The sequence below is a fragment of the Agrilus planipennis genome, unplaced genomic scaffold (genome assembly GCF_000699045.2).
Source record: "Agrilus planipennis isolate EAB-ADULT unplaced genomic scaffold, Apla_2.0 scaffold212, whole genome shotgun sequence".
NCBI classification, from domain to species: domain Eukaryota; kingdom Metazoa; phylum Arthropoda; class Insecta; order Coleoptera; family Buprestidae; genus Agrilus; species Agrilus planipennis.
In genome coordinates this window covers 9,617-20,512 of record NW_020439461.1, presented here as the reverse complement: position 1 = coordinate 20,512, position 10,896 = coordinate 9,617, and the positions used below count along the sequence as shown (strand labels likewise).

Here is a 10,896-nt window from a genome sequence, read left to right as displayed (position 1 = left end):
GAAACGAATCCCGGCGTAGCTAACCTCAACGTGATAGGCACGTCACCATAATCGAATAAAATAATTCGAAGTGGTCTGTGTTCTGTCGAAACTGCCAGACGCGGATCGTGATTTTGATCTTGTTGGATCTCATCAGCGCGTCGCAAACAGTTTGGATTATGGTAACGTGCCTATCACGCAGTGATGAGCTACGCCGGGATTTCGTTTTAGCAAGTAGATATCCATATATTTAAATTCACCTTGTTGAGAATACGTAATCCTAAAATGTAGCATTGTACTACAGATGGCGTTTACCGTGCCATTTGTGGTATTTTATAATTATATATATCAACATTAGACAGTCTTCCTTGCACTGATTGCAACTTTATTGAATTTGATTTTGGGTAAGTATAAAGCTTACAAGTATATATTATATATACCTTTATACTTATCCTAAACCAAATTCAATAAAGTTGGAATCAGTGCAAGAAAGACTATTGTTAGTCTGAAGTCTCTAACTGACGATGACATGACACCTTGGATGCTGAACCTCGTTTTAAGGTTTGAAACGTTTTGGTGTGGAATTTGGGTTTTAGTGGTTGATACTATTCAAACTCCATTTGATTTTATTGTATTTGAATGAAGCTAAAATTTTTCCTATACTATTTTAAAGAGAAAGGTATTGTTCTCTGGATTAAGAGTTATCTCCGAATGTGGAATACTTGAAACTCATCTCATCAATCTCTAAAGAAGACAATTTTGTTCCCAAAAAGTACACTGGACATTTAGTGCAGCGTTTTGGCGTTGAGGTTTCAGCTTTTTGGAGTGCTTTATCTGGGACTTCCATTTTTGTTTTCATAGTTTAATAATTTATCTACACACTATACTATACACACATGCAGACCATAAAGGTCTAATCTGAATTCGTCGGACAAAAAGACGAAACGGAAAACTATAACGATTAAGCTAACCGTCCAAGTCGAACGACAAAACGTAAAATGCCGAAGATGATACGGAGATAAAGATTATCTCGCCGTTTGCGGCGGATGTTTATGGTCGACGCTGAGCGTCGCCGAGACGAACTTCGACGCCTCTATTCAGACGCTCCTTGCTATCTGTCTCCACGTCGAAGACGCCTGTTCCCATTATAGCCGTTTATGCTGATCTTTTATGCTTTACACCATCAACACAATGTAACAAATACGACACGAAACCACATCGATCCAGCAGAGGGATTTCACAGTGAAATTCTTACGAAATCAATCAGATTGTTCACTTGTTTACTTATCTCACATTTTATAAAATGGTTGAACAATGATCGAAAATATACAACAAATGTTATACGGATTTGTAAGAAAGAATGTCGTTCATGCTGATGTAGAGATTTACTATTAATTGTGGATTACAGTTAGTTGGATGGGCTAATAATTGCAAGATTTGATGTCTGAGGAGAGCATAATAGTAACTTTTCAATTTTATGGATTTCAGTTTTCCGACGTTCGAAATATGGAGCAGGTAATGATGTGGGCAGTTGACACAAAATTCATTACACTATTGTGACGTTGCTATCTTCTCTCCTTTTTATTGATCACCCTGTATCTTATCGTTATATCTTTATAGCATTCCTTGAAAGTGACAGTCTGTAGTCATCAATTTCCCTCCTAACTATTGCAGACTGCTGATATAATATCAAGTTTCCCGAGCTGGTCCTATTTTCAGCAAGACTGTTTCTTCGTTCTCTCCCTCTCGGTCCCTTAATGGGAAATAATAATTAAGTTACCGGCAAACTACTGGGAGGTATAAATATTTATTCGCCAAAGTCAAAATCAATTACGACGGATATCTCCGGTTCGGTTCGGGCACAGGCTTAATAATGATTTAAAATTTGACTTTCATGGAGACGCTATCTGCGTCATTCCCTGTCCCCAAGGATGCACTCACATGTAGCGGCAGGAATGTACTTTAGAAGACAGAATAAGGGATAAGTTATGAACAAGACCGTTTCTAACATAAAGAGAATTTACCTGCTCCGTTTGATACTATATAAAGGGGCTGTGAAATAGCATCTAGTTTTATATTACCGTTTATCTACTGATTAGCTTTTTTGTCACAAGTTTTTCTCACTTTCGTTTGCTTCTGTTGTAACGTGTAGACGTTACACCAGTTTTAGGAGGGAAGGGGTAATGTAACGTATAGACAACTTACCATACTCGAAGAAGAGTCTTGGAGACCTAGAGCAGAGAAGAGAGACTAGTATAGAAGTCCAATGCTGGGTTAATAATCCGGACTTCGTTTCGGATAACATGTCGGTAAATCTCGAAGCTTCTGTCATCCGACCGGTAGTTGTCGCTTCGGAAAATCAACCGTTTTTTTTTTCTTTACAAACTTGGCTTACAACAGCAAAGTAAAAAGACTTATGCGTTCTATGATCCCACCACTTCTACTATTTACCCCTGCCATTACTGCGTTCACTCTTTGCTCCGACTCAATACAGCGTTGAGGCGCTCATTTTCATAGCAACGCCATCTCCTGGTTCTATTTAGAATTTCTTACTCACGTTTTAGTCCTCCATTTGAATTGGACTTCTATACTAGTCTCTCTTCTCTGCCTAGAGTGGGGGTTGTTTACAAGTTACTCTACGTAAGATCCTTGTGAAATTGGACGCGTTGAACTAGTAGCTGCTGGAATAATGATACGGTATTACCGTGTGCATACCTGTGAAGATTTTCTGTACCTGTAGGATGCATGCTTCGGTTCGTTGTTAGGTAGTTGAGGGTGGACTGGAAATGAACGTGTTTGGTTGTGTCATCGCAGCTGTTAGCAGTAGGATTTAATTGCGTTTCTGTGTGTAACATTAGCGCAAGGAATGCAAATTAACTAATAGAATAGAGCCGCGGAGTTACGACGGAATTTGATTTCCCCATATTACCGTTCTCTGTAATTTTACATATTCGCGTCGTTATTGGTTTTCTCTCTTTCATATATGTATATGTATGTATATTCACTGTACATACATGTATATGTTCCTGTATACCCTTACACGCATAAGACGGAAACAAAGTGATAAGGTGTTTAAAATGACAAACATCTTCGGTTTCAACGTATTTCCTTAAATCTTCTTTGAGACTAGAGTTCTCCTTTTATAAAATTAAACAATTTAGGGTAATTTGAAGAACATGGAGTGCAATTTTGACCAAGCGTATTCTTTGTGGGGTGACTTAAAATATATACCAGTTATGATTATGGCAATATCGCCTAATAGACAAATTAATTCCTTAACAACTTTCTAAAGTACTTTTTAATAATGTGCTTCTATTTTAAGGAAGTAGAATGAAAGTCTTCTTAAATCAAATATCTTGATTGTGACTTTAATTAAATATAATTATATATAATAATTCGAAGTGGTCTGTGTTCTGTCGAAACTGCCAGACGCGGATCGTGATTTTGATCTTGTTGGATCTCATCAGCGCGTCGCAAACAGTTTGGATTATGGTAACGTGCCTATCACGCAGTGATGAGCTACGCCGGGATTTCGTTTTAGCAAGTAGATATCCATATATTTAAATTCACCTTGTTGAGAATACGTAATCCTAAAATGTAGCATTGTACTACAGATGGCGTTTACCGTGCCATTTGTGGTATTTTATAATTATATATATGTAATAAGACAATAGCATCTATATATCTATACACACATATATTTGGCTCTTCTATTTTTAGACAAATATTAATTTTACGTTTAAATTAACACAGGTGCTAAATGGGGTAGTTTGTAGTTTGTTGCATATATACGAAACCCTGCAGATTATGTTCAATATACAAGTGGAGAACCTGATGGTTATACACATATTACATTATATACAATACGTAGGTTATGTGCAACAAAGAATCTTCGGGTGTTACGCTCCGGTGCGCTAAGTCAATCAGCGTCTGCAATACGTGCATACAATCACGACCAACTTACGTATGCGATAATTATTAATGCGGTAGACTTTGATGAACTTAGTGCTCATCGAAGTGTGTGCTGTGTGTGCCGATGACGACGTCGTTGACGATGCCTCGTCGGTGCCGTCAACGTCAGCACGACTGCATCGCCTCCACCAGAAATAGCGGTGGTGGTGCTGTAGTTGAGACAAGGGCTGATTTGCGTGAAGGTAAGGGTGAACGTGGAACATTGTTGTTTGGGATGAACACGCAGATGCTGTTAAATCTGTAAAGTCCGTTGTGTATTAGTACTTATGAGCGAGAGAGCGGCATGGCCTAAAGTTTTAGACGATTGCTTAGAATTCGGAAGGACGCCGTTCGATTCTGGGTCAATCTGTTCTGGTCCAAATTTTTCTGTGGTTTCCTTGGATCACTTAGGCAAATGCTGGAGCAGTAATATTCCACAGAGTTTCGTTCTCTTCTGTCTTCATCTCGTCATTTCGGACATATGCTTAATTTTATAAAACCTATCTGCCTTTCCACTGTTCAATAGGTCTAAAAAAAGAGACAGAATATAAGTAGATAGAATTGACGATTGCTCCACCATTCAGCGGCGTGGCCTAGAGGTTTAGTCCATTGCTTTGCATTCGAGAGATCGTCGGTTCCATTCCGGGTTCGTCTACCTTGTGCTCCAAGTTTTTCTGTGGTTTCCTTGGATCACTTAGGCAAATGCTGGGACTACCCACCCACCAGCATTACTGGTTGGTGGGAATGAAAAACCCAAAAGCTTTGTTTTTTACTTTTGAGTAATACGTCTTCAGGATGAATCGTAAATGAACACACGGAAAGCTAAAACCGAGTACAATTGAGCGGCGAGAGTTTAGTTAAGAAAAACTACGGAAACACAATTCCAATTTCTTGTAACTAAAGAAAACGGTATAATTGTGAACTCTATACGATTATTAAGCCATAAAAGCCTAACTGGCGAATTTGAATTTTTCCATAAAATGAACAAAAAATGTTAACGAATGAAGTAACCATTATTAAAATAAAGACTTCGGAAATTGGTAGCAGAATGGTAAACTGTCTTCTGTAAATTTCGGATATCTTTGGGCTACACTATTGCCAGGAAAAAGCGAACCTGATACATTTATTATTTTCATGCTACGGATAAACATATCTATTTATAGTAAGTGTATTTCCAAAGGAAACAACAACCAGAGGTGCCTGAAGAGTATGAGAGGAAGCGGGAATGAGGGTAAAATGAGATGAAGGGCTCGAGGGTTCTACGAGCCACTAACTCGGAATTAAGTTGGTTAATTTTGGACTTCCCCGAGTCGGTGTACACATGAACGAGCACCTGTAAACTTGCTATTATTTGTACGTATTAAAGCGTATACTTTGCTCGAATAAATTGTGCTAAACGATTTAAAGCCGCCGGCATGGCCGCAACCGCCCCCGGCGCCACCGCCCTCGTCCAAGTCGCTTTATTAATCAGGTTCTCGTTAGAACGTTGTCCTGTGTATTCATTAGCACACCTCTACAATTTAATCATCTTGTACCGTAGACCGGAAAACTGGTAAAACAATTTTTTTCGCTGGGTACAAATTACTTACAGCTTCATTAAACAATTTCAATTATAACTGACAGGCTTTAACAACTTTGAAGACATATTGTCTGTGGTAAGCATTGACGAATATAAATTTGACAACACGTACAAATGTCTCTCGATTACTTATGAAACGTGCTACTAAATATTGTGTTTACCCTACATTTAAAAATTGATTTTTTAAGAAATAATATTAAAGGCTACAATTTATTCGAAGAAGTCTATACTTGGATTGCATTTGAAATGCAGGTTGAAATAATTATTGTAATTATAGTATTACCGATGGTTTCGACTGCCGTATGTCGAATCTAGATTCAGACTGTCCCTTCTGACGTCTAGGTCTTTCCCCGATCATCGGATGGCTGCGTTCAGTTATCCACAACCCAAACTTCCATACATTGGCTACCATAGAACAAAGGTCATTGCAAGGTATACTAAACAATTTTAACTTCCCTTTGTCGAAGTGAGCAAATCGCTTGGAAGTCCGTCCAGTCTGAACTATATTGAAACCACTCGCCACATCATTTGACATTTCTTGTTTTACCAAGTCTGCTGGTAACTCCTTAAATTCCTTTCAAGTATTTTTATTTTCTATCTTTTGCACTTTGCTTTTTCGAACCCTAGATAACACCAACAAATCTGAACGTTTTTTTTTATGTTTTCGCAGAAGAGGGGAAATCTTTAAAAGACACCCAGCCGTACGAACGACTGGGTAGCGTCGGATTCCCAAGGAAGGTGTCCTCGGACCTGAAACTAAACTAAACCTGATTGATTTGAATAGCTGATGGAAGTACCACAAACGGTGTGGTGAACGCCATCTGTGACTTTAGTGCACATTTAGTGAAAACCAATAAATTCAACAATGTGAATGAAGGTAGGCTAGGTTACACTAACCACTACGAACTTATTTGTCAGTCCTAGGGCTGCTCGGACACGCACCTCCACTCTTTTCTATCCTGAGCTAATCTTCACATTTTCCTAAAACTACCTCTACTCCTCCTAACTCCCGTTTCTGCCTCTAATATGTTTCTGATTAGATCTTCATACCTGAAGGTGTCCTCCCAACCTATCTCGCCTATTTTGTATTGACTTCCATAGAGTCCTCTATTCTCCTATTCTTTCTAATACCTCTTCATTTCTAACCTTCTCTATCCACGGTATCCTCATCATTCGGCTGTAACATCACATTTCGAACGCTTCTAACCTTTTCTTTTCTTCGCACGCGATCCAAACATACACCTTTAACAATGTTTTTCGAATTTATAAATTAGCAGTTCGCGAGCATAGAAGTGACTCTTTTTGTTGAAGATGACTCGATCCTGCGCTATCTTCTGCTTTATATCCCTACTATTCCTTCCGTCCTGACTTATCTGACAACACCATAAAGTTATGACTTAGTTTCATAATAAAAATACAACAATCCGGAGAAGATATTAGCCATTGTTTGACGATAGTTTACGAGAACAATAAACCACTAAAATTTATTTTAGTATAATTAATTGTTTATTATTTTAATCTGAACCGTTTATAAAGAGTCGTTAAGTATAAAAGTTATTTTATAAAGCGATAAAATATGAAATGCTGAATCATAATTATTAGAGAATGCTAACCACAGGCTAAACCACCGCCGGCGGCGGGTTGTACGAGGGCTAAACAGTGGATCACCCCCCATTCCCGCTGCCCCCCTTTCAGACCACCTCGATTCGCGCTTTCTGTGCGGACCGGGATTTCCAGCACGTGCTTTGATAAAAATCAGTAATTAGTAAGAGTAATTATGGCAACTAACGAGCTTTTTGGTGCGGGCAACGCGCCATATATTCAGATTTAAATCCCAGGATCAAGTGGGCTGCGCGCGGTGATGGTCATTTATTTCGTCAGATTTTGCTTTTTAACTTTAACGCTAATCCTTTTTAAAATTCCCGCTGCCGTTCGTTTTATATTCATGAAGTTGAATGGTCGTAGATCAGGAGATACCGTGTACGTACATGTACGCCATACATTTAGCATTAATTAATCAGTGAATGAAAGTAGGCCTAAGAGACGCGCGTTTGAAACAAATACTATTTGAGAATATTTTTATATGTAATATTATTCTGAAAATGAATTTCTTGAATTCTTTTTTTGCCCCACTACACACTTCCTCAAATTAATGAGGAAAAATTTGTTGCTGTTGTCACACCCCCGCCGGGAATCGAACCCGCGTTCTTTGGCTTTACGCGCCAATGCTTTGACCACTAAGCTACGAGAGATGACAACAGCAACAACGACAAACCGTACTTATTAGGTCACAAATCCGTCGAACTAATATATACTATGATTAAACATACATACAATTTTTTTAGACATCTTTTAGAAGTGAGTTAGTTTAATATGAAATATTATTCTGAAAATTCATTTCTTGAATTCTTTTTTTTTTGCCCACTACACACTTCCTCAAATTAATGAGGAAAAATTTGTTGCTGTTGTCACACCCCCGCCGGGAATCGAACCCGGGCTCTTTGGCTTTACGCGCCAATGCTTTGACCACTAAGCTACGAGAGATGACAACAGCAACAACGACAAACCGTACTTATTAGGTCACAAATCCGTCGAACTAATATATACTATGATTAAACATACATACAATTTTTTTAGACATCTTTTAGAAGTGAGTTAGTTTAATATGAAATATTATTCTGAAAATTCATTTCTTGAATTCTTTTTTGCCCACTACACACTTCCTCAAATTAATGAGGAAAAATTTGTTGCTGTTGTCACACCCCCGCCGGGAATCGAACCCGGGCTCTTTGGCTTTACGCGCCAATGCTTTGACCACTAAGCTACGAGAGATGACAACAGCAACAACGACAAACCGTACTTATTAGGTCACAAATCCGTCGAACTAATATATACTATGATTAAACATACATACAATTTTTTAGACATCTTTTAGAAGTGAGTTAGTGTAATATGAAATATTATTCTGAGAATTCATTTCTTGAATTCTTTTTTGCCCACTACACACTTCCTCAAATTAATGAGGAAAAATTTGTTGCTGTTGTCACACCCCCGCCGGGAATCGAACCCGCGTTCTTTGGCTTTACGCGCCAATGCTTTGACCACTAAGCTACGAGAGGAGATTTTTATATGTACTTAGTATAAAAACGCAAGGGTCCAGCAAATTGATTCCGTGAGTGCTTTCCGTAGAAGAGTTGTGGAGTTAAAAGAGCTTGTAAAAATGTCCCAATAGGTATATATCTATGTATTAAGGTTAATTCAGAAATTCATGAAGTATGACTCTTACAATCACAAACTGAATTCCAAGCGAGTGAAGCTACTATAGGTATTTGGAGCTTGGAAATTCGGATCTCTTTAGAGAATCGGTCACCGGCATTGGGTCATTTGAAAGACTTGGATCATAACAGAGTTCGTGAATCTCATCAGTGAATCTTGTATCGGTGTGGCACCTGTATTCATTATAGGATCGCGATCAAGGACTCAATACTGCTGAAATCCGAAACAAATAATGGGGAAATTTAGGAGCAGGGAATCTTACTAATGACGATTATTTATTCGGATTTCTAACATAGAACTGTAATTATGTCTTCAGTTTCTTGCTTCCAAAGGAATCAACAATACAAGAATCGTTTGTTGTCCTTCACGATATGGTGGATATTACCGATCTGACTGAAATCCGCCATTTAAAAGTTTAAGAGCCGGTTCATTTCACACTGTTTAAAAGATCAGATCTGATCCGGACATCACTAAACAGGTATAGGTATAGTTGGGAAAATCAAAAATATCCCCAATAAATTATCTGTAAGAATCTACGTATCTCCTTTCTTGTTTCCACTTGGGACTTGTCACCATTTACTGCGTTTTGAACAAGTCTTTATTAAGTTAAGAAATTCTTCATGAGTAGTACAGACAAAGAGAAAAGAGATAACCGAATAATAGTAAGCGGTGCAGAGGTTGCACAAGTACACGAAAGACCAGGGTCGGCTAGCACGGTTGGAAACAAGCGTCCTTCTTTCCTAAATTCCTGAGAATAATGAACTTTCTTTAAAGCTCGATGCTGGCAACATCCTCAAATTCTGCTTCTGTTATACATTAATTGATGTAATGTTATTCCTTTTTCTTTATTAGTGCCCGCTGCAATTCCTACCTGACATCTCACTTCTATGTTTACGATATTCTCTACAAAATCTGTGGTTAGTAAAAGTAGGCATTCTTTCAGCAACTGCTCTATTCTAGTAAGTACGCTGAAAGAAGAATGTAAATGGGACATTTTTTATCTTGTTTTGGGTGTTTCATTCCCACCAGCCACTAATGCTAGTGAGCGGACAGTCCCTCCGGGTTACACCGGTAGGTATGGCGGAAGGCCCTCTTCAGCCTCCTTTCAGGAATCGTGGGGATGGGTGGGTGGTGGTTAGAGTGAGAAAGATGACACGGACGAAATGAAGACAGAAGAGAATGAAAGATTATCTGTGGAATATTATTGCCCCAGCATTTGCCTAAGTAAAGGGTAAATGCTACAATTTTATGTGAACAATGTCAATTTTGAACGTCTCAACTATACCATAATTATTAGTCAAATTCGCTGCTTAAGAATGTCAGAGCATCAATGTGTTGTAAAAGGTGGTTTTACATAAATTTTCTTATTGTTGACAAATTTGTGGAATGGTAGCCGTTTAGCGGAGCGACATTTACTTGAAAAGGGAGACAGATAGAGGCACAGAAAAGGGAGAGTGGCGTGTTACTGTAAAGGGCTGATGGGGTGTTCGAGTTGGAAGAGCCGGTGCCGGAGCCGGATCCATATCCAGAGTCGACTCGACGTAATTTAGCCGAGTTATGTTTCTCATCTGAAGTGAAATTAAGCAAAACAATCCTGGATGAGTGACGTTATAATTACTGAGGATCGTTTGCAGCGCAAGGTAAATTACCCCCGACTGCGAACTTATACGGGCTGCCTATTTCAGACAGGGATCACGTGTAATCTGGGGTCAAATCCTGACAATTTCAATCCATTATTGTATATATATACATACGTATACGTGGTAGGCGCTCCACTCGCACAATATTACACAGACGTAACAAGCTAGTCACAACCACGCGTTTCCAGATTAGGTCTTGTCTGTTACATACATGTAATTATAAATATCTACATCCATATACGATATACATGCGTATATATCTACTGTCAGCACCACATACACATACACAATTTTAAATTTGTGGATGTATTTCATTATTGGTCACTGTGAAACATCTAATTTGTTTTTTCTATAAAATATTAAAGGTTTAAGAAAACAGTTTTTCCCTAAAACGGGACCATTATGAAACGAGTTCTAGGCCCAAAATATCCCCAACCTGTGAAAGTCATCAAAAAAGGGGAAAATGTTATA

The 10,896-nt window shown here is 38.5% G+C and overlaps 1 protein-coding gene across 1 annotated transcript in view; it reads right to left on the bottom strand.

Moving 5' to 3' along the window:
• LOC108741484 overlaps positions 1-4,154 on the bottom strand; it is a 52,831-nt gene extending 48,677 nt beyond the window's left edge. Inside the window, exon 1 of the mRNA XM_025979040.1 lies at positions 3,944-4,154. Within this exon, the coding sequence (XP_025834825.1) occupies positions 3,944-4,154 (211 nt within the window). The remainder of the gene's footprint in view (positions 1-3,943) is intronic.
• Positions 4,155-10,896: the final 6,742 nt, after the last annotated feature.